The following is a 25,255-nucleotide window of genomic DNA, read 5'->3' on the forward strand; positions in this document are numbered from 1 at the left end:
AAACCTGCTCCGGAGTGCACGTGACCTCAGACTGGGGTGACAGTTCACCTTTCAGCATGGCAATGACCCAAAGCATATAGCCAACACAACGCTGGAGTGGCTTCGGGACAACTCTCGACTGTACTTGAGTGGCCCAGCCAAAGCCCAGACTTAAACCCCATAGAACATCTGTGGAGAGATCTGAAGTTCACAGACACTTCCCATCCAATCTGATGGTGCTTTAGATGATCTGCCTGGAAGGATGGGATAAACTGCTCAAATACAGCTGTGGAAAGCTTGTAGAGACTTACCCAAGAAAATTTGAAGTTGTGATTGCTGTAATTAAGGGTCTGAATACATATATAGAGTAAATGACTGATTTCAGTTTTTGATAAATCTGCAGCATTTTTTATAAATCTGCAAAAGTTCTAAAAACATGTTTTCACTTGTATGGGTTATTGATTGAAATCTAAATCTAAAATGAAATCTACAACACAAGGTTTTCAGAAAGTGAAGCAGTCTGAATACTTTCTGAAGCCACTGTACATCTTGTGAACCGAATGTAATGTATACATGTTACATTCATATTTATCAGATGGTTCTGTGGTCCGGTACCCAACACAGTTCTCTTGGGTTAAACATGGTGCATGCAATCACTGAGATTTCACACCTTTCTTACCCATTATATGTTTTCTTGTATTTTTATGAGGTCTAAATAATATTATATAACATTTTGGAAGAAAGATACAGAACAACAAGCCAAAACTAGATGCTAAAATTGCAAATATTTCTACAGCTACAGTGAACTTTCCAGGTGAGCTTACATAAGCTGGTATAAAGGTGAGCCAGACTGCACAGAATATGAGCATGCTGAATGTGATGAATTTGGCTTCATTGAAGTTGTCAGGCAGCTTACGAGCCAGAAAAGCCAAAACAAAACACAATATAGAGAGGAGTGCTATATAACCCAGTACAGCCCAGAACCCCACTGCTGATCCTACATCACATTCTAGAATGATTCTATCTGTGAAGTGAGTGTTATTTGTATGTGGAACTGGAGGAGCAAGAGCTATCCACAGAGTGCATATTACCACCTGTGGGAGTGTGGAGCCAAACACACTGAACCTCTGTAAGGGCACAGTGCACTGGAAAACTCTGCTTCCTGGAACTGTAGCTTTAAAGGCCATTAACACCACTATAGTCTTTGCTAGGATGCAAGAAATACATAATGCAAAGGTGATCCCAAACGCTGTGTGGCGCAGCATACAGGACCATTCAGAGGGCTGGCCAATGAAGGTAAGAGAGCAAAGGAAACACAGTTTCAATGAAAAGAGTAGCAGGAAGCTCAGCTCTGAGTTGTTGGCTTTCACAATAGGGGTTTTTTTGGAAAGAAAGAAAATTAGAGCAATGGCTGACGTTAAACATGCACCCATCAAAGAGAGCACAGTTAGCAAAATTCCCATGGTCTCTTCAAATGAAAGGAACTCTATTTGCTTCAGGACACACTGGCTGTTGTCTGCATTTGACCAGAATTCTAGAGGACACTTTGTACAATCAGCAGCATCTGTTGGAAAATAATGAGAATATCAGTGTTCATTTATATGACCATTGTTTTGTATGTATGTATATTTTAACAATTCCAGTATTCTTTTCAGAAATCCCTCACCAGTGGTGTTGCTGATCTCCCCTGCAGCACACAGGACACAGGAGAAGCAGCAAATTGGTTTCCCTCTGATCACAGCCTGCCGAGTGCCAGGGGGACAACTCTCACTGCACACTGACACCGGCCTCTGAAATATAGAGTTGCACCCTCTGGCTTGCTCATTACACGTTGTGTGCTTTTCAATAACTGTACTTACATACTCGGGGGATGAATGCTATTAGTTATGTTGGTGGGTCATTTTATGTTTGGAAAGGTTGCAGAGGGTAAGTTTTAGGGGACAGGACAGTTCAGGTCGGGCCGAATTGTAAACAGAAGCTTGTGGGTGAAGAGCTAGTTTTGTGACGAGGCATTCTCAACTTTGGCTTCGCTGTGAGCCATGTTTTGATGGGAATAATACCGGGCCAGTTGGCTAGCAAAGCAAGCACTGTGTTTTCAGTCCCTTATTTGGCCATTAGCTGCTGCCACTCACCACAAATCATGAGAAAAAACAACACCAGTAAATGGTAAACCCATCTCACCACATACAGTACAAAAGCGATTTGTGAAATGGCAACGGTCTACATTTTGGGACTTTTGTCGTCACTGTTCGTAGCTACATTCAACAGAGGATTCAATTATTATAGAGATAGGCCTATGATAATTACCTACATCTGGCAACAATGTCCATTTCAGACTGACAATGTGTTCATCTGTTCATCATTTGCATGTAGAAAACACAACTTAATTTAAAATATATTTTTACTATAATTTCAGAGTCACTTTCATGGCTCTGTACACCCCTTCTCATCTTTAAGACTCATATCATGTCATAGCACACTGGGCCTGTTTCAGATTACACCGTCTTCTCGGTGTGTCACGCATAACTTGTTTATTTAGTATTTAAACCATTTTCTGTTCTCTTCCCTAGGGCTTGGACACTTGTCTGTAAAAATGATAATACAAATAAAATCCAATTGAATATGAAATGTCTTAGTACGTTTAATTTGAGGGAACAAAACTAAGTACTTACTGTGAAGGGATCACCAGCCCACACAATGTTGGTGGGATTCATGGAAAACTGCTGCCCAATTGGAAGCGATGCATCATAGTAACCTACGGTCACAAACTCTGTCTCTCCAACATCATTATGCTGCCAGTTGACCAGTTCATATTGTGCAATTGGATCTCCATTATAGTTGAAGAACACATCCTCACCAGTACCAGTTGTGAAATGTACACCTTTCAGATAATTTACCATCTGCATCAGTAGTAAGGCAAAAATTATGTTAAGTTAAGATACAATAAGGTATGAAAGTCTTGTATATTGTAGGATAAGGTATTTAAGTCTTGCAAAAGGACAGTGTTTAGAACCTTCACTGGAAGAGTCCCTCACCTGACCTGATTTGATCTCCTTCTTGGCACATGTCCGATTCACAGGGGTTCCACATGCCAGTAGGTTGTGAAGGGAATGGGCCACAGCGTATACAGCCTTATACACATTGTTAGAAATCCTCAGTTCTGAAACATCTGTGTACTGGTTGCTCAGCTCAGTCAGTTTCTCTGAGCCTGAGCATGTCTTCATATTAGACATCTGAGGGGCAAACCTGCATTCAAATGCTGTCTCCCAGAATTCTCTCAGGAGAGTATTGCTTGGGCTTACAGAGGGGTGAACATTTGTCAAGAAGTTTCGGAGGCCTGGTATATTCGACTTTTTGATGGTGAAACCAATCGCACTGCTTATGACTGTAGACACTCTCTGTGAAGCTAGGTGTCTAGCTGTGATCCAGGACTCACTTCCTACCCACTGCAGGCCAGTCACATTTTGAGTTAAAGCTTCTTCTAGTAACACCTCCATCTCACCCTGGGCCAGGAAGGCCACCAGAACTTTTGATGTGGACTTTTTAATAATTTCAACAATCCTTGCAATCTTCTCTCTTGGATTTGTTCTGGAAATAGCCTCAGAATACTCAATACACACACCCTCATATTGGGCAGCCTCCACAAATGTGGCCATCCCATTGTTGCCATAGTCATTGTCACTCCTCACTGCTCCAACCCAGGTCCAGCCAAAGTGCTTCACTAACTGAGCCAGTGCTCTGCTCTGGTAATAGTCACTGGGAATGGTTCTGAAGAACGAGGGGAATTCCTTTCTGTTGCTCAAGCATGCACATGTAGCAAAGTGGCTTATCTGCAAAAAAGGCACATTTTCAGTATTCTACAATTTTATTGCAGGTCTCACATACTTTTATTTGATGTGAGAGGAGATATGTTACCACTGGAATATGGAAAGGGCCAGCAATCCTCGCCATGGCTATTGTTGAGGAGGACTCAGATTCTCCTATAATGGCATGTACCGCAGCACTGCCTGAGCACAGCTTCCCCTCTGGCCCCTCTTCTCCATTCATCAGAGCCATAGCTGTCTTCACGGAGGACAGAGTGAATCCACAGGTGTCGTAGATCTTATATCCGATGGACATGTTTGGTAGTAAACTGCTGCTGTTGTTAATCTCTTCAATAGCAAATATCATGGTCTGAGCAAAGCGGAATTCTCTGAGGTTTAGACTAGACAAGAAAAAACTGCCTGGTTATAACAACTTTAGAAAATGTCACACATACACAGATGCGCACACACATATATTTACAGAAAGTTCCATAATGTTTGGGACAATTACATATTATTATTTGCAATTAAACAATTCCCAAGTGGTTAAATTGCACATTCTGAGCATTTAGTCATGTTTAGTATTTATCAATTGCATGCAATGACTGCTTGAAGTCTGTGACCCATAGACATCATACCTTGTGATGCTCTGTCAGGCCTATACTGCAGCCCTCATTAGCTCTTGTGTCTTTTAGGGGCTTTAGCATATGAAAGGCATTGTCAATTGTTCAGATTTGAGGCATTAGCTGAACTTCAGCAGATAAGGTGCTTATGTATATTTCAGAATTATCTTTGCTGCTGTTATCAGCAGATACCTCATCAATGAAGACAAGTGAGACAAGTGCTCTGGCAGCCATACATGCTCAAACCATCACACCCCACACCACAAGGTTTAACAGATGAAGAATGGTGCTTTGGATATTGGGTTGCCCCTTCTGGCCTCCACAATTTGCTCTTGCCTTTCCTGTGATACAAGTGAATCTTGGTCTCATCTGCCCTCGAGACCTTTTTGCCAGAACTCTGTAGGCTCTATAAGGTACTGTAACCTGGCCATCCTTGTTTTTGACGTGGTTTGCATCTTGCAGCATATATTCTGTAGTTTTGAAGTGTTCTGGGAACAGTAGTCACTGACACATGCATGGTGAGAATTATTTGGTCATCACCTGTCTTCCTTAGCCTACCAGGCGCTTTATGATTACTGAGCTCACCCGTGTCTTCTTCTCACTGATGTTCCAAATAGGTGATTTTGTTAAAACTAAGGTTTGGTCTCTGACTGTTTATATTTATTTATTTATTTATTTATTTTAGCCTTATAATGCCTAAACTCTGGCACATCTCTGGTCCTCATGTTTACAAATGCTAATAATGCTCGAAAGCCTAGAATCAAGACTATCTTTTACCCGCAATAAGGACAGACTAATCACCAACACTTGTCAAGGCATTTGTCCCAAACATTATTCTACCTTGAAATGGGGGAGACTATGCTGTAATTTGTATATGGTGAAACAAAAATGTGTAAAAATACCCTTTAATACAAGCTTAGAAATATGCACTTTAACCACATGAATTTTATTGCTTTGCATGTTTTATTATAAATCTAAAATTGTCAAAATGTTAAATTGAGTACAGAGCCAGATCAAGAAAAATGTTGAAACTTCATGTAGCTCACTGTATATGCATACAGACCTATACACAAGCACATTGACCTACATGCACACTTATAGGTGTAGTATGTGTTTCTATCTACGGGATATATATACAGCCTATACACATCATGAAATCACATTATGACTTTCGTTTTATATAGCAATGAAAGCATTGTACTGTTTATAGTTAACTTTATATGCATCAACTATACTATTTTCTGAATATTATGTAAAATATTGCACATTGTCCATTTGCAATCAAAAGTAAAATTTCATTATTTTGCATTTTAAAATTTCTATCATGTTTGAGATATAGTTGTGTCACAGTTGTACCCTCTTGGCACTACAGTATCATACATACTCAAGACCTTTTTTTTCATTGGTTGTATATAAGTGCAATATTAATTTTGTTTAATTAATTAAATGTATTGTACTTTCTTCTATCAAGAAAAAATCTGATGTCGTTTATTTGTTAGTACAAAATTAATGACATATCTTTATGTTAATGTACAATATATTTCAGATGCTTGTAAGAAGGGCAAAAGGATCATACCTGGTGCAAGTTGGACGTTCAGGGTCAGTTTTGAAGGAAGCTGTGGACACTGAGATTTGGCTGTGTATGGAAAATGCTCCTCCAATAGTAAAATCACCCCCCTTGAAAAGTAGGGGGTATTGAGGGCTCCCCAGCATCTTACAAAGATCCTTCTGTCTACTTAAACCAATATTCAAAATGAGCCATGCAGCACAGAGCAGCATTGCAGAAACCTTAAGGGGTGGTCAACAATCTTTGTGACTGTCATTGGAAATGGTGAGCTTTTTATATAAGGACATGCAGGGTGTGATGTTCTAAGTTCTGCAAATCCCCAAAAGATTGACCTTAGAGGACTCATTGCTGCTGAACTCAACACATTATAAAGTCACCCATTACTTTCAATTACAATAATATAACACAGCCACAATAGCTTTAATTATTTTGCACAATATGACTGTATGACAGCGTATGACCTTACACTGATAACTTTTGTTAAAACCTTCATGAAATTACACATTACATAAATGCAGGCAATAGATAGTGATACATACTCTCATACACTCAAACTCAGTATATTTAAAGATTTGGGCACCCTTAGTTTAAATATCTATTACAATGAATCTGTATATGATTGAAAGCAAACCTGAACTCTAAATGGTTGCAAGTTAAGCAAATTTTAAAGCAAGATTGCTTTTTACTTTTATTATTTTATTTGTAACCTCAACACAAAATTAAGCATCTGAAGTATGCAAAAGAAAACATTGAGAACAAAAAAGCCATTTGGAACAATGTTTTGGACTGACAAAGACAAAATAAATTTGGCCACCACCACAGACAGTATGCTTGGAGAAAAAAGGGTGAAGCCTTTGTAGCGAAGAATACCTTGCCAACTGTGAAGCATGGAGGTGGATCCATTATGCTTTGGGGTTGTGTGGCAACTGGGGGCACAGGAAATATTGTGCCAGTGGAAGGAAGAATGAATTCCACCAAATTATCAAGATGTTCAAAGGTCAGTCCAGACATTGAAGTTGAGGAGAGGTTGGGTATTCCAGCAGACAATGATCCAAGGCATATCTTGAAATCAACCACAAAGTACCTCCAGGAAAGACGGATAAAGGTTTTAGAATGGCCACACAGGTATTCTTCTGGGAATAAGCATTTACAAACTGTTAAAAGTTATTATTTGGAAACTGTAATAAATTAAAATAAAAAGCTTGCTTGGTTGAAAATAATCTTGCTTGAAAATTTGAAGAAATGTGTCAGGTTTAACGTTGTACCATTTAGAGGTCACGTTCACTTCTGTTCACAGATATTAATTGGAAAAGGCTTTTTGACTAGGGGTGCCAAAATTTTTGCACACTACTGTATGTTGATTCCAACAAATATATGCCTATTAGCCTATATTTATTAAAAACAACTTTAATTCCATGTGCTTGGGCTAATCTTATTGAGGTTGTGTAACTGTTAGCTCATCAGATGATAGGGTAAGAGGATTGTGGAGAGTGATCAAAGCTTTGCTGCCTTATAACCCACAAAACAGTAATTGAAATGACGTAGCCTATATTTGCAGTCTGCGGCGTTCACACATCATCAGTTAATCATAAAATACTTTGGTGATAAACATTACTTTCATGGTGCTTAAGCACAGATTTGTTAACTGATAGTTAAGTTTTCTAATCTTTAAAATGCTTAAATTGCAATAACAATCATTGTAATGATTTGCCTTTGTAATGGGTTCCTTGATCTTCATTGACATAACTCTGGTCCTAACGTGGACAAACACAGTGCCGAGGATGCGGACACAGCTCTCACTTTGGTTATACAGGGACCGGATGGCTCGTAACAACGGCCCCGGTACCCCATACTCCCGCAGTACTCCCCACAGGGTTCCCCGGGGGACACGGTCGAAAGCCTTCTCCAAGTCCACAAAGCACATGTGGACTGGATGGGCAAACGCCCATGACCCTGCCAGCAACCCCGCCAAGGTAAAGAGCTGGTCCACTGTTCCACGACCAGGACGGAAGCCACATTGCTCTTCCTGAATCCAAGGTTCGACCGTCGGTCGGAGCCTCCTTTCCAGCACCCTAGAGTAAGCTTTCCCGGGGAGGCTGAGGAGTGTGATACCCCGATAATTGGAGCACACCCTCCGGTCCCCCTTCTTGAAAATGGGGACCACCACCCCGGTCTGCCACTCTGCAGGTACTGTCCCCGATCTGTCCACCAGCAGGTTCTTGGGTTGCCGCCCCGACAGGCACCAATGACCTTCTGGCCACAGCTCCTGCTTGCCACCTCTGCAATGGAGGCTTTGAACATAGCCCATTCGGACTCCATGTCCCCAGCCTGAGGATGCGTGAGAAGTTCCTCCGGAGGTGCGAGTTGAAGACCTCACAGACAGGGGCCTCCAACAGATGTTCCCAGTTCACCTTCACTACACGTTTGGGTTTACCAGGTCTGTCCGGCAGCCTCCCCGGCCACTTGATCCAACTCACCACCAGGTGGTGATCAGTTGACAGCTCTGCTCCTCTCTTCACCCGAGTGTCCAAGACATACGAACGCAGGTCTGATGATACGACCACAAAGTCGATTATCAATCTTTGGCCTAAGGTGCTCTGGTACCAAGTACACTTATGAGCTACCCTATGCTTGAACATGGTGTTTGTCATCGACAATCCATGACTAGCACAGAAGTCCAATAACAAGACACCGCTCGGGTTAAGATCAGGTAGGCCATTCCTCCCAATCACCCCCTTCCAGGTTACTCCGTCATTGCCCACGTGAGCGTTGAAGTCACCCAGCAGAACTATGGAGTCTCCGGGTAGCACCTTTTCCAGGATGCCGCTCAGTGACTCCAAGAAGGCTGGATACGCTGAACTGCCGTTTGGTGCATAAGCACAAACGACAGTCAGAGCTTTCCCCCCAGCGACACAGAGAGGCGACCCTCTCGTTCCCCGGGTGGAACTCCAACACAGTGGTGCTCAGCCGGTGGCTTGTGAGTATCCCCACACCCACCCGGCGCCTCTCACCCTGAGCAACTCCAGAAAAGAACAGAGTCCAGCCCCTCTCCAGGAGTTTGGTTCTGGAACCAGTGCTGTGCGTGGAGGTGAGCCTAACTATATCTAGTTGGTACCGCTCCGCCTCCCACACTAGCTCCGGTTCCTTCCCCACCAGAGAGGTGACGCTCCACGTCCCCAGAACCAGTCTGCGACGCCGAGGATCAGCACACCCGGATCCCCGCTTTTGCCTACTGCCCGTTTAGCAAAGCACCCGACTCAGATGCCGACCCCTGCAGGTGGTGAGCCCACAGGGCGGTGACCCCATGACCAATTCGGGCTGTGCCCGGCCGGGCCCCATGGGATAAGGCCCGGCCACCAGACGCTCGCCGACGAGCTCCCCTCCCGGGTCTGGCTCCAGAAAGGGGCCCCTGTTTCCCTTTTCCGGGCGAGGTATCTCTGTCCTTGTTAGGCCATATCATGGAGTCTTTGAATTGCTCTTAGTCTGGCCCCTCCCCCGGGACCAATTTGCCTTGGGAGACCCTACTGGGGGCTAGCTAGTGCCCCCGACAGCATAGCTCCCAGGATCACTGGGACAGACAAACCCCTCCACCACGTTAAGGTGGCGATTCCTTGGAAAGGCATTTCTACATTTTATACATTGCAACCAAATGTATAAAATATTATTTAATGAAAGCATGGTTACCACAATAGTTGGATTGAAAATCTAAAATTGTGGAGCTAAATCAATAAAAAATGACTTTGCCCCAAACATTTTGGAGCTAATTGTTAATACATAAAAACACTAATTAAGGGTATATGAAATAGAGTAGCGGTAGATTAATTTAAATACAATTTTAATTAATGTAATACTTGCATTTCTTACTTTCCTTCCTCCATCTGAGTCTGACATACTGCAGCCATTTCTTTGTGTGCAAGTACATACAATGCAGTCCACAAGTATTTCGACGGTTATAAGCTTTTTGTTTTGTATGGAGCAAATTTAGTAACCTTATTTACACGTTTCACACATCGCAAGTGTATTTTGTGAACACGTGTTTAACACATCGCAAACGATATACAAGTCAGAAAACCTTCATCATTTTGGCACTAATTTTCTGTATACGATAGGAAAATCCATGATACAATAGTGTGTGAAAATCAAAATGAAGGTATCTACAGCCAATCAGGGGTAGCTCATAACCAATTGTGAAGCAGATCACAGCCATAGAGCCAGATTCAGTGTTCCTTCAGCTCATACCTAATGGAGACAAGTTTGTGACCGTGGTGCTTTGTCGGAGTATCCCACGTGTGGTGTGGCCCAAGAAATGCTCCTTGGACCCATCCTCTTTCTCACCTTGATTGATGAGGCAGCCCCATGAAACAGAGGCCCCCCGATATTGTCTGGAAGTTTGTAGATGACATGAGCTTTCTAATGTCCAGATTGTGGCAGCAGTCCTCATCTATGCAGAAGCGGCTAAATGAGTTACATACCTGGTCTACAGATAGCATGCTCCTCAACCAAAATAAATGTCCAGCTATCGATAAAGTATGCACATATCTTTCAGTAAAATGCCACCACCTACACCCCCTTTCTCCATGAATAACATTCCCCTCTATGTGCTGCCTAATAAAATCTAACTAGTTACCATCCAGGTGGAGCGATCAGGTAAACAACATGGTCCATGAGAGCCTGAAGGATGCTATACCTCCTCAAGCACATCAAACGCTTCTCTGTTGGCTACATTAGACCTTTACTGGAGTACACAGCCCCTGCCTGGCACCCTCGGCTTACCCAAATCTTGTCTACTCAACTGGAGCGTGTGCAAAAGAGGGTCTGTCGTATTATTCTCAGCGCAATTTAAATGAGTGTATTAACTGATTTAATAGTTTTTGTACATTTATTATTTGAGATAGCTCATCTGCATGATGTTATGATACAATGATGATGTAATGGTATATGATTTCAATCTGTTACAGTGACGCACTAACTCCTACTACTACTACTACTACTATGTACCAAGTTAAGTAGTTCTATGATCATAAAATGGTGGATATTGACTAATTAATATTTGTAAAAGCAGCTATCACTGATTATTTACCAGTTTCAATTTAATTTTGCCAGTATAGCAGACCATCATTATCTGGACAAATCAGAATAAATTGGTCAGAGTTGTTAAGAGACAAGAATGCACTGGTGAGCTCAGCATTAGCAAATAACCAAATCAAAGAATACCTTCAACTGTGAAGAAAATACCCTTTTGAACTGTTAAACAGGAATGTACAGGCATATCTGCTCCGATCAGCCAAATGCCTGAAAACTCATTTGATGTCACTTCACCTTAGAGCAGGACAATGACCCCAAACAGACTGCTAACATAACCAAAGAGTTTTTCTTGGCAAAAAAGTGCTATATTCATGACTGGCCAAGACAATCACACTGAATCCAATTGAACACGCATTTAATTTGCTGAAGATAAGACTGAGGCCCACAAAACAATCTGGAAGTTGGCAACAGGTTTGGAGAGCATCACCAAGGACCATTGTCTGGTGATCACAGACTTCACGCTATCATTGAATGCATGCAATTAATTTATTTAAGATTGTTAATTTGTCCAATTACATTTGGTCCCCTAACATGGATCATTGGATATGGCTGTAAATGCTATGAAATTAAAACTGACAGTCTGCACTTTTCCCTCATTTTATACACATATATATACATACACACACAAACACACACACAATATACTCAACAAGCACTTTATTAGGAACATTTTTACTTTATTCCACCTACTTATTCATGTGATTATCTAATCAGTCAATTGTGTGGCAGCAGTGCAATGCATACAATCATGTAGATATGGGTCAGGAGGGGAATGGGAATGTTAGAATCAAACAAAAATAAACAAAAAGAACAGCGATTGATGGAAATGCTCCAACAGGTAAATCAGCCGCTGTTTAGCACAACCATCTACAAGTCTTATCTTCTCTTGCTGCTACTTACGTAGCATATCAACGCAACAACTAAACGTCAGCACCAGGACCCCAGGACAGTCTTGTAATTTGCCTGTTACCATTCCATTTTATACCCTTGGGGGACCAATGAAGTAGTTGCTTTAATTCGCCAGCCACCCCCATCTGGGCAACTACACCAAGAGCATAAGTATGTTCTCACGTTCTTGCAATTGAGACATACCAAAATCCACCCCAACCAATGTGCAACACATGAACATTACAAGTTGGAACACTAGGAAATCCTCCCATTGTTCCACTTTCTCCCATGTGATGTGAACTTTATCTAATCATGCACTGTAAAAATAGCCCATCAGAAAATAGTGAAAAGCACAAAGTAGTGAAAAAGCACAAAGTCACAACACTGTCAAAGTCAGTGAAAGAAGAAGAAAAAGCTGTAAAATCCTATACATTTGTATAAACATTTCACCATAAAAATACAGTTGTGTGTGACAAGGGTTTGGAAAATCCTGTGGATATGGGAATCCATCTGCCATACTTTACATCATGAAAGAATAATTAGACTGTGATTGGATACTCTTATTTCTGAATGAGCGAGAATATCTTAATGGACATGATCATTTTTCAAGGCAATCTATCATTTATCATGGTTAATGTTTAACCATCTGATCTTGACGGACACATACAGTGTTTAAGCATGTGTTCAAATCAACAACTGGTTTTACAGTGTGGCAGAATAATATTTGTATTAGCCAACATTTAACACCTATCATTAATTCCAGTGAAGCATTTCATGCAACTCCTAACTCTAATTTTCTATGTTATAGTTATGTAAAGATAACTTGCAGTGCCAGCAACCTCATAACAAATGTGGTCTGTCCACAGCTTGTGGATTTTCTGGGAGTTCACCTTGTTTCATTGATATGCCACATTTCATAGAATCATAGATTTAATTTTTTTATATATATACTCAGTGATCACTTTATTGTGTAGATCTGAAAACCAGCTTGTTAATGCAAATATTTAATCAGCCAATCATGTAGCAGCAGTTAAATGCATAAAAGCATGCAGACGTGGTCGAGAGGTTCAGTTGTTTTTCAGACCAAATGTCAGAATGGGGAAAAAATGTGATCTAAGTGACTTTGACCATGGTATGATTATTGTTGCCAGAAAGGTTGGTTTGAGTATCTCAGAAGCTGCTGATTACCTGATTTCATGCACAACAGTCTCTAGAGTTTACAGAGAATGGTACGAAAAACATGCGGAAACGCATTGTTAATGACAGTGGTCAGACTGATCAAAGCTGACAGGAAGGTGACAGTAACGCAAATGACCACACATTACAACAGTGGTATACAGAAGAGCATCTCTGAACACACAATGTGTCAAACCTCTAAGTGGATAGGCTACCGCAGCAGAAGACTTAATAAGTATAAAACATAAGTATAATAAATACCTAATAAAGTACTCACTGAGTATATACCATGATGATAATATAGCAGTTTGACAGCCTCCTTTTTGACTGTCTCTGTCTGACCTTTCTAATGATGCCCTACCCCCATCCTCTGCATTTCTCACAATAACAGTAAAAAACATTTACATTTGCATTAACAATGAAGAAATATAGCCTATGTCCGATCAGTCATGCTCACTTTGAAATAGGCTTTACTAATGATGCTATTTTCCAAATTTCCATATCAGTCATTTACTTGAATTTCTCTTTCTATGTGTGATTGGAAATATCTTTTAATGTTTGCCATGGATGGGCTTGAACCTATCCCAGCTGGATCAATCTTTATCATCTGATTTGGAGCCCACTGTTGCAGAACCAAGAAATTTGGAAAAGCTGCATCTAGATCGACCAGGTTTCAAGTTTATATTTAAGATTTCTTTATCCTGCTTTCTGGAGTCCAAAAAAAAAAAATGTCTTAACTTCCTAAGACCTGGCGTACACTCCACACTCCACATGCGTGGACTCCACATTTTGGGCTGTACAACCATAATACTTAATTCTTAAGACCGAGAGTCCACATATGTGGACATCATTTTTCTCAAAAACTACATCATGTCAAAAGATGATGCTTAGTTTTTATACTTATCAGGTCCCAATAAGCCCAAATAGCACAGAGAAATTAAAAATGCATACAAAAAAAGAGTGCGGGTCTTAGGAGGTTAATTCCAAAACTATGAAAGGTCAGTATATTTTCACACTAGTGACATAGGACGATTCAAAGGGCAGCCACACTGAACAGAACCATGAGTTGAGAAGGAGGACTTGAGTAGTTGCTTTTTTCACTGTGTTCATCCCACACAGGCAGGCCATGCATATTATATAATCTGTAAAAAAAAAAAATGCAACTGTATTTATCTGGAAGAATAAAAAAATAAATAAATTGTAATGCTATCTATATTCAGACATTTTAGTTTTTGTTTGTTTCTTTGAATGTTTCTGTGTATGTATTACCCCTTCAGTTGATATTTTTAGATTTTTTTTTAAAGAAGTGTTGCTGCAAATAGTAAAATGTTACTTTTTCCAAGATGACAAATTGGCTTCTGTTCAAAATGATTTTCAACACTTTACTGAAAATATAAGTATGAGGAGTGTGCATAGATAGGTATGTTGATGTAGTATATAGGTGACCCTGGGCCTCAGTCCTTAATAAGGTAATAACTTGCCTGTTTGAACACCAGTTTAGCCATCTGTGTGTGGTAGAGAATCAGTGTGATGAGTAGACTTTCTGCAATGTGGCCATGTTCAGCAGCCACAGGGTTGACACTCTGGTTTGTAGGGGCACAGGTCAAATGGTACAGAGTGGCATTGATGACCGGGCACATGAGAACCCATGGAGAACATCTAGCATCCAACCTGCAAACCATCAAAATATAAGAGTCAAATGCTGTCCAGTGCAGTGAAACAGAAGCACTGAAGATCTCAATTGCAGCATGATTGAGAAATGTTATTTATCCTCTGAAGGCCCTGCAATTCATTCATGAGTTTCTTGTCTTAATCTCAAGAACCATATATTCTACTTTGCTGGAACCTACATCTCAAGGAACTAAATATATAGTATTTCTGACAACGTACACTCAGTTAGCACTTTATTAGGTATTTATAACTTTTTTTGACGTCTTCTGCTGCTGTAGCCTATCCACTTGAGCGGTTTGACCCGTTGTGTATTCAGAGATGCTGTCTGGCCCTTGCATTGACAACACGTTTTTTGCCCACAGAACTGCTGCTCACTGGATGTGTTTGTTCTCTGCAAACTCTAGAGACTGTTATGCAGAAAATCCCAGGTGATCAGCAATTTCTGAGACATTCAAACCACCCTGTCTTCCACTAATAATCATTCCACAGTCAAAGTCACTTAGATCACATTTTTTCGACATTCTGACATTTGGTCTGAAAAACAGCAGAATCTCTTGACCATGCCTGCATGATTTTATGCATTTAGTTGCTGCCATATGTTTGGCTGATTAAATATTTGCATTAACAAGCTGTTGTACAGGTACCTAATAAAGTGCTCACTCAGTTTATACATACTGTATATTTAGTCATCTATGACACTTGTATCACATAAACAATAACAATGCCTGTATACCTGCCACTTCCCTTCACCACAGATCCAGATCTCGACATGCTCTCCCTGATTAGGCAGAGGCCCTAATTAACGAGCTAACTAATTAGAAGCCAGCGTCCTTTGTGAGTCGTGGTGGAAGGGGGTGAAAAACCTGCTCTGTAATGAGCCTTCTGCTTCCTCAGTGCTCAAACTGCTTGCTAGTCTGGAAAACTGACACTGGCTCCAGCCGGTGAGCTAGGAATGCTTGGAGCAGGTTTTCCAAAGAAACCTATCCTTTCAGATAAAGAAAAGGGGCCCTCCCTTGATGGGAAAAGAAAGTTTTCGATTCAATGCCTTGTCCAGTACAATATAAAGAACGAGAGGTAGTCTATTTGATTGACAAAGGCTGAACAGATGCAGTTGACTTCAAAAGGAGATATTTTTAAGAAGCCCACCCGTGCTGCTGTGACAGCCCCACAAACAATCCCACCACAGCTGTGTTCGATTGCCCAACTCACCCCCGACAATCAGCAGCAGCCTTTTTAGGATTGCTGGTTTTATCCGACAGCTCCACTCTGTAGTGCAGGGCTAGAGTCCTTCCGACGATGAAGCCTCCCTCATCCTGGTCAAAGTGGCCCTGCAGGGAAGAGGCAGGATGGGGAGGGCTAGGAGATATGGACCAGGACAGAGCTAGCAGCACAAGCAGAGCCATGTGGCAACCGAAATCTGAGCTACACTGACCCAACGACCCACCCTGTATGCATGTACATTATAAGTCAAACTGGAGTGTTTTCTGCCCCTGGCCACAATAGGGTTGTGCGTGGAGACAGTCTCTACCTTAGACTCAGTAGGAACCACACACCTATTCATATCAGAGGAAACACAGCATTTGTGGAGGTATATCCACACTGAGAAAATTAGTGACCTCCATTTCCCTCTTTTCTTTGTGTATAATGACTTGAGATTTTTTACATTTGACATTACGTTTGGTCAGTCTCCGCATAGTGACATGACTCAGTTGAAGCATTTCATTCAGTTTTTTTGTATTTTAATACAATAATCATAATCACTGAGGGTTATGCAAGCCTGTGAACATTGGGAGATCATACTTTAAACTTTAAATACTTTAAATACTTTAAACTGTGAATGAAAATGAGCAATTAAGTCATTGTACTTGAACTTAAAACAAACTGAATTCTGAGTTTCTTTTTTTGTTATAGCTGTTATTGTTTTTGAGAGCTTAGGAGCACTTGAGGTGTTTCATATCCCTGAATAACCTGAAATTAGCCTGGGCTTTTCAAAATTAATTAAAGGGCTGTTTGTGTATTTGTGTTGTGACTGGGAGTTGCAGGGCTGTCAATCAGACTCTGTTCCAGGCGAGTGCTTTGTCATGTTGCCCAGGAGCATTTTTTATAAAAACAGAAATATACTGAAACTGGCTTTCCCAGCAGATTCAGACAGTCTCAGAGCATATCCCCCCTCCCCTAAGTCCCCCCGACCCTTTCTTGCCTCCATCCCCAAATCCCTCTCCCAGTATAGCATTCACCAGAGATAATATCCCTTACTCCCCTTCAACCCCCTCGTCTCCAACTCTCAGCCCCGCCCTTTCACTATTTTCTTGATTTCTTTGTGATTTGCCTGGTCTGTTTACACCATATGATAAACATCATGATTAAATGCATTGAGTGCATACTTTTATAGAGAAGTAAGCCACCTAACCTATATTTATCAGTCTAAATGGCTTGCATGTTATGGCATTGCATATAAAACATAAACAATACATTTAAGGAAAGGACCACTGGATCAATAATCATACATTTATTGTAGGTTGGAAAGTGTGTATACATAGACATGATATTAAGGGATTATGGCTGAAGGGAACTTACTCTGTGTCGGTCAGACAGCCAGAAAGACAAGCGATGCTATCTGTCAAAAGGGGACGCTCAAATGCCTGACTCTTGGACTACAGTTCCCTCTAGTGGCTGCTTCTAGCAATTGCTCTTGCTCAGGAGATCCAGGCCTTTCATTTTGCATATCAAAGTTGCATAGTAAACTAAAATTAATAAGAAGTTATGGTTTCAGGCTGCAATCAAAAAATGTTGCCTCTTTTAATAATAATCGTATTTTTTTTTCTGAAGCAAATGTGCCCATAAGTGGTATGGCAAATGGCCATACCTGTTAATCAAATATCACATTATTAATATTCACCACTACATATTATTTTAAGATATCACGAGTCATGACACCTATGATCCAATCAAAACTATAATGGACCATCTTGGTTTAAGTTCATGTTTAGCAGCTAAAGGCATATTCATTGGCTGTTTACGAACAATGTCTAAAACCCCTGTGTAATTAACATCAATTTTTCATCAATATTTGATTCTTTTAATTCTTATTTGTATTATTATTTTTGAGGTACGCACCATAATAGTGGCACCTTGATAGTGGTATATGCTCACCATGTGAAATGCATTTTTGCAAGTTACTTTGGCTAAAAGTATCTGCCAAAGGACAAAATTGAAAACTGTAAAGCCCTCCAAAAACTGAAAATGCATTGAAGGGCATGTTTTTGTGAGGACATCCTGCTTCGAATACTGCACCCTGAATGGCTGTGGTTTCATTCAGTTTTTTTGCTCTATTGCAAATATATAATATAGATAATCAAATAAGTGCTTTAGGTTGAGATCATCTTCTCTCCCTTAGTACTAACAGTTACACAAACATTTATCTAATTTATCAGAGAAATCAGAGTGAACATAAGTTCATAGGAGTGGATCTTACATGTAAAATAAATGAATGTTTGACTTTGGGTTGAGATTTCAATCATGATGGATGTTGCTTTCATATCATTTAGATATAGTTTTAAATGGAAAAGAAAGTTAAGAGGCAGAGGTGCTACACCAAATCCCCCCCAACCCACCCAAAGTAGTAGATTAATTATGATGCACAGCTGAGGTTCTGTCTCCTGTGTGCCCATTGCACAGAAGTCATTACTTCAGAGAACCACTTACCTGTCTCCACATGCCAAACAGTCTCTACTACACCTGAGCCCACTCCCCCCAGGTCACAAGTAAATTAGGATTTCTGGGGCAGGACTCCCACTTCACCACTCCTCCCTCCCACAAGGTTTGCAGGTCACTGTTAATTAAAATAACACTTCAGGCGAATTCAAACTAACATAGGTTCCCCCTGGTGGCGTAGCTGATGTTACATTCATAAACAGGACACCTTGGGGATCCTGGGCCAGTTATTTTTTAGCCTGAATTGTGAGTAGTGTTTACCACCCTCTGAGATGATGTCACCAGAAAAAACGTATTTTCTGTTCTCTTCAGATCAGTTGCCATTCTAAATGAGAGAAGCCGAAATATTACATTTGGTTATGGGTGTCAAAACCAGGTTCTGGAGGGCCAGAGTACCTGCATGACCAAGGCATGTACATTTTTCAGCAATTGCTGACTTAAAGGTACAATAGGCAATTTTAGACTCGGTCGGTGGTTCTAATCCCCGGTGTAGCCACAGTAAGATCCGCACAGCCGTTGGGCCCTTGAGCAAGGCCCTTAACCCTGCATTGCTCCAGGGGAGGATTGTCTCCTGCTTAGTCTAATCAACTGTACGTCGCTCTGGATAAGAGCGTCTGCCAAATGCCAATAATGTAATGTAATGTAGACTCCTAACGATGGTCAAGAGAGGAATTGCAGCAGCAAACACCCTCAAACCACAACACTTCCCTATCCCTTCTCCGTGAAGGTGCTGACGTTTGTCTCTGGTCTCAATTAAATTTTTTGTCCTATTTTCTCACAGTTGTCTTCTTTGTCACTTCTGTCAAATTATTTTGAAAATGAAAAGTCATTTCCCAACATTTTCCTCCCAGGGAAGGATGTATACAGTATGCAAGCCTGTCATCTGCATAAACAAAAATGAAACAGTTTAATCTGTGACCTAAGGCACATATTCATTCTGATTTAAATATATTTCATTTAATTATTCAGGGTGAATGAATTGTGCTGAACCTGTACATGGTTCCAATGGAAGGCATTTCTATTCCAAATTTCCTGATTAATGTTGGAGCCCTAGGCGAGATCTGATTTGCGCTCCCCCCACCACAATAATTCAAGAAAAAAAAATTAAATAGGTAGACTTCCATTTCAAATGGTAATATATGTCGGAGTCCACTGTGATACTGTTGGGCCATGGTAGACCTCATTTATGTCTTAAGCCCAGTTTCAACCAAACAGCTGAGATGAAACTCGACTAGACGGTTTTAGAACGTCTTTAGAAGAAAGTTTTATCGGTGTGAACGGTCCAGTTTTAGAACGTCAGCTCTCAGTGGCTGGCATTTTGAAAACAGTGCATGTTAAGTCTTAAGCCCAGAGTTTTAGAACAATTGATGATTTAAAGTTACAGTTAACTTGAGTCGTCATGGAAACGGTCATTTATTTGTTTACTCAGCATTTTGGTGTGGACTGCCTAGTCTATAGATTAAATCAGAATGTTTGTCAACAAAGGCCGCTAAGATACTTGTGCCACTCAGTTGCAGAACGATGTAACATTACTTCAAAATCGACTGAACCAGAGCTGTGTAGAAACAGTTAGCTAGATAACTATGTTTTAGACTGTAATGACAAATCTGTAATCAAGCCAGGCACACAGTGGATAACCCAGATCCTACAGTCCATTACAGAGCAGTCTTGGTTTTGGCAGGAGCTTGGCACAATCAATGACAGCTGACACAGAGACGGCCAACATAAGATTCAAAAACTTGTATTGCTCATGTCCTTCACAAACATTGTTGGCAGCTAATGTTAGCTGATAAACACCAGATGCTCACTGGCGGCCATACTGACAAACACTGGGATGATAACTTCACAAACATGAAATGTTAAATCCGACCTTGCCTTTTGTAAAACTAGTTAGCTAGCAAACTAATTTTGGTGGTAACGTTACAGTAATTTGGTTTCCAATAACGCTAGCTAGCCAGTTTGCACAATATTTCAACATTGACTTGGTTAAACTAAACGGAAAACACTGCCTCCTATTCATATTCCTCAATGGCAGTAGGTAGCAGAGCCAGAGTCGTTATCCACCCGGAAGTAAGTTCTTTGCTGCTGTGACATCACGCCGATTTAATCTATATTTAATCTATATCTATATCTATTTTGAGATTCAAACACAGAAGTTCTGAGATTTCTTGTCTTGTCTTGTCTGTTTGGTGGAGTCTGGGCTTTGATCATGCACACACAAGCAGAAAAAAATAATTAAAGAAAAGACACTGGCTACAACCTGAAATCAAAGACTGCTGTACTGACAGCTAGCTAAATTGGTAAAATCTTACAGTGCATGCAACAAAGGCAGCTGTTAGAAAAAAGTAATCATGGAAAAAGTATTTTTTTAATGGCATAAAATGCAACGCTCAATTGGCTACATGAACCGTGCACAAGATAGCTAGTTGCAAGCTGGCTGACTGGAAGAACAAAGGGTATATTTATATAGCTAGCTCAAGGTACAGTACAATCACGTCATCAAACACGGTATAACCATATTGTGATCATTAAAAAAAAAAACTATGTAAGCAGTCAGCTTACATGGAATTAAACTGGCTGGCTACTACCATACGCAAATTCTATCAATCAGCTGCTAGCAGGTGTTCTATCTGCCGGCTAACTAACTAGCTGGCTAGCTGCTAGTTAGTCTTTTTTGAAGAAATAACTAAAAATTTATGATGCACACAATCATGGTGATTATTACCTTTATATTGTTCTTACTTCTGCTCCTCTTTGCAGAATATGCTTACATTTACAGTCTTGGAGGATAGTGTGTAGGCTGATATCACATGACAGCACGCAGTGTTCATTCCATCATGTTGTCAACTTGTGACTGGCCATTCAGGGGGTGCAGTATGTTTATTATTCTAATTATTATTGTATTATTGTAATTAAAAGGCTGTTTTTGTTGATAATGTTGTTACTGAATCCATGATCAATAGAATTATGGTATTAGCATATTACGCTCGCTGCACCAGAAAAGAAAAGCGACACTGCTCTGTTATCGCCAAGAGAGGGCGCACTTCTGGGAAGAAAATTGTTCTCTTGCGTCGCCCAACTGGCATTTTACGCTGTAGGTAACCGCCTATATTGCCTATGCCACGGTCCGCCCCTGCATTGCCACATTGTTTGCGTTTGGTATTGGCTAGAACGCTTGGAGGTCGGAAGGGGAGACATTCAGGAAGAAAAGCCAGCTTGGTTTAAATTTGAGTTTGAACAAAAATATATTGTGAGGCTGAACTGCAATCAGCGGCTGCTGAATTACTTTGTGACACTGCAGATCTTGCAAAAGCTGTTGTCTGTGGGTATTACTCTGTGTAAATTCTGATTCTTTAAGGGGAAAAGAACATCCAGTCTTCATGTCTTCTGGTCACTCATTGTCGAGCTATTCCATTGAACATTCAACCCAATGTTGTTGTCTTCATCACTGTGTGGCTCTCAGGTCATGAATTCCTCTTTAAGCTCTCCCTATTAATCAGCTTATCTTGGACCTACTTTTCTTAGCTCAAATTGGGAGACAATTTTACATTACCTTGATATTGAGAAGTGGTCAAATTTATGAAGGTGGTATATGTTTCTGGAAGACTGCTAAGGAGATTACAGAGTATATAAATTGACATGAAATGTCCTTTAACTGCTCTCTGAGAGTATGGAGGCACAAATGACCACTGGCACTCCACACATGCAGCTCCCCTGTCCATGAAGGCCCATGGCAGGTGTGGAACTTTTTTATCATGGCAGTACAGACTGGGATGCTTGGTTCACAATGGGTATTTCAGGAATGCTCAGTGGAGCGATTGTTTTCAGGGCCTACAAGGCCGATGGTCAATACCCAATACTTCTGTCTGGAGCCGTCAGAGTTGTATATCTGATATCTGATAAAAGCCTACTGAGAAGTCTAAGTTATAGAGGTACGGTGTTGTCTTGATGGTGTAATATCCTGTATTCTGTCTTTTCGTTTATTCTGTGTTTTGGTAACTTTATTATTTTTCATACATTCATTAGTCACGGCACTCATCTTCCCCTGTGATGCTTGTGTCTTTACATAGTTCTGAGCCCGAGTCACTACCTTATCTGTGTGATTCACTATTCTGAATTTTCCGGTTTTCCACGATTCCTTCTCCGTCTCACTTTACTTGCTACCCGCTTTCTCTCCATTCATGTTTGTAGATAGCACTAATCTACTAATCCCAACTAACATATAATTTGTACAGTACTAATTATATCAACACAACTAACATTCACTAGTTTTGGGTATTTATAGTTTAATCACGTAACTAACATATTAACATTCTCCCTATTTCTGCAAATCCAGTCCCGCATCTTTGTTCCTCCTTCATTATTGAATGATTGCCCTTTCATTTGTCTCATCTGATGTCTATTTGTTAGACCGCCCTCATGCCCCAGCTAAGTTGTCTCATTCCTCTGTGTATATAAGCCCCAGTCCGAGTCTTCACGTTTGTCAGAAAGTTGATAAAAATTCCAGAGCTGATTTGTGTAAGCCTGCAATTTTTCAAGATTCTCGAGACACCGTTTTGCCTGACTCCGAGTTTCGCCTATTCCCTTTTGTTTTGTCTGCCAGTGATTTTTGGTTTGTAATTCTTTGCTTACGACTCTCCCTGTACCTACTCCTCAGCCATTCTCCTGGATTTTGACCTGTGGACTGTTTTTGTGATTTCCCTTTTGCTTCTCGATTTGGCAATGTCTCTCCGATGACCTGGCTTGTACCTTTGGACTGAATAAAGATGTTTTTTGGAATACTGCGGTCTGCGATTGGGTTTCCGGGCCCGAGTGTACATCTAGTTCCTATATTTATGTGTGGGGTGTAATCGCAATGCTGCTGAGCAATGTTTGCACTCTATTCTGTGATGGTACAATGACAAGGAAGATAAATGATTTGAGTACAGAAATGGGTTTTATTTGTTTAGTTTATAGTTTATTGCATGACTTATTATTGAATACTTGAGTATTGAATTAATATTTTACACTTTACATTTGGTACATGATTTACTATGTTTTGGACATAAAACTGTCAGGAAGGACCAGAACAAGGAGGACTTTTTAAACTGTATTATGAATCATGTTAATTAATTTTATGCATTGGTCCAGTGACATTTTTCATGCACAATAAATGTAATCAATTTAACATTTATTTATTTGGCCATTATCATCTTCTTTGTATTTTTATCGGGTCTTAGTAGGATTATATAACACTTGGGGCAAAGATGCAAAGGAGGAGTGCATAGCTGGAGGCCAGAATTGCAAATATCTCCACGGCAACAGTATATTTTCCTGGGGAGCTGACGTAGGCAGGGACAAAGGTGATCCAGACCACGCAGAAGATGAGCATGCTGAAGGTGATGAACTTGGCCTCATTGAAGTTGTCTGGGAGCTTCCTGGCTAAAAAGGCCAGCAGGAAGCAGATGGCTGCCAGCAGGCCGATGTAGCCCAGGACACAAGCAAAGCCAGCCACTGAGCCCACATCACACTCAAGGATGATCCTGGCACTCTGCCCTTGTATCTCAGATGGGTCTGGATCACCTTTGTCTTCCTACCAGTCTCTCCGGGCGAAATTCTCCTCCGCTATCACCACTGCCAAAAGAAATTACTACCAAACAAAAATCCAGAACTCCACTTCTAACCCTCGTCAACTGTTCTCCATTTTCTCCTCTCTCCTCAGCACACCTCCCCCACCATCTCAGTCCTCGCTCTCTGCTGATGACTTTGCGGTATTTTTTGACGAGAAGGTTGCAGATATCCGCAGCACCTTCGCGACCACCAGCACTTCTATGCCTGCCTCCATTTCTGTGTCTGCCCCCTGTTTCTCCTCTTTCTGTCCCCTTACAGATGCTGATGTGTCTCACCTCCTGCTCTCCCACCGCCCTACTACTTGTGCCCGGGACCCCATCCCCTCAAACCTCTTTCAGGCAATCACGCCTGACATCCTCCCGTTTGTCACCTCCCTTGTTAACTCCTCTCTGTCATCTGGCTGCTTTCCCTCATCATTCAAGAGGGCCTACATCACCCCGCTCCTAAAGAAACCCACTCTTGACCCCTCCTGCATTCAAAACTACCGTCCGGTATCTCTCCTTCCTTTTCTATCCAAATCCATTGAACGAGCCGCCTCCAACCAACTCTCTTCCTTCCTCTCTCAGAATAACCTGCTGGACCCCCACCAGTCCGGCTTCAGACCTGGCCACTCGACGGAGACTGCACTCCTCTCTGTCAACGAGTCCCTTCAGGCTGCACGAGCAACCTCTCTCTCCTCTGTCCTGATCCTTCTTGACCTCTCTGCGGCGTTCGACACGGTAAACCACTCCATCCTCTTAGCCTCCCTGGCATCTACAGGGATCTGTGGCACAGCCTTAGAGTGGATCCAATCTTATCTCTCTGGCCGGTCCTCCCAGGTGTCCTGGGCTGGAGGAGTGTCAACCCCTCGCCCCCTTGTTACAGGAGTCCCCCAGGGCTCAGTCCTCGGACCCCTCCTCTTCTCCATCTACACAAGATCCCTTGGCCCCGTTATCTCTGCTCATGGCATCTCCTATCATTGTTATGCCGATGACACCCAACTCTTTCTCTCTTTCCCCCCATCAGACACACAGGTCACTACCTGTATCTCCGCCTGCCTGAGAGACATCCAGAGCTGGATGGGCAACCACTATCTAAAGCTCAACCCAGATAAGACGGAGGTCATCTTCATCCCTGCTTTAACCTCTCCGATCGAGCAT

At 41.3% G+C, this 25,255-nt stretch overlaps 1 protein-coding gene across 1 annotated transcript; it reads right to left on the reverse strand.

The window, feature by feature from the left end:
* Positions 1-632: 632 nt before the first annotated feature.
* Positions 633-25,255, reverse strand: LOC133108168 (extracellular calcium-sensing receptor-like). The gene is made up of 10 exons (XM_061217604.1): positions 25,240-25,255; positions 23,833-23,999; positions 16,002-16,120; positions 14,603-14,792; positions 5,982-6,118; positions 3,895-4,183; positions 3,015-3,809; positions 2,652-2,879; positions 1,646-1,769; positions 633-1,543 (listed from the first exon to the last, which is right to left on the reverse strand). The coding sequence occupies exons 1-10, from the start codon at positions 25,253-25,255 to the stop codon at positions 633-635; spliced, it is 2,976 nt and encodes a 991-aa protein (XP_061073588.1).

The sequence above is a fragment of the Conger conger genome, chromosome 13 (assembly GCF_963514075.1).
Source record: "Conger conger chromosome 13, fConCon1.1, whole genome shotgun sequence".
Lineage (NCBI taxonomy): Eukaryota > Metazoa > Chordata > Actinopteri > Anguilliformes > Congridae > Conger > Conger conger.

Excerpts from the sequence above, each read along its gene's own strand:
- LOC133108168 (XM_061217604.1), bottom strand. Across the intron at positions 4,184-5,981 it reads GAACGTCCAACTTGCACCAG|TCTAAACCTCAGAGAATTCC; the intron begins GTATGATCCTTT and ends TTTCTTGTCTAG. Across the intron at positions 2,880-3,014 it reads AGGAGATCAAATCAGGTCAG|ATGGTAAATTATCTGAAAGG; the intron begins GTGAGGGACTCT and ends CTACTGATGCAG.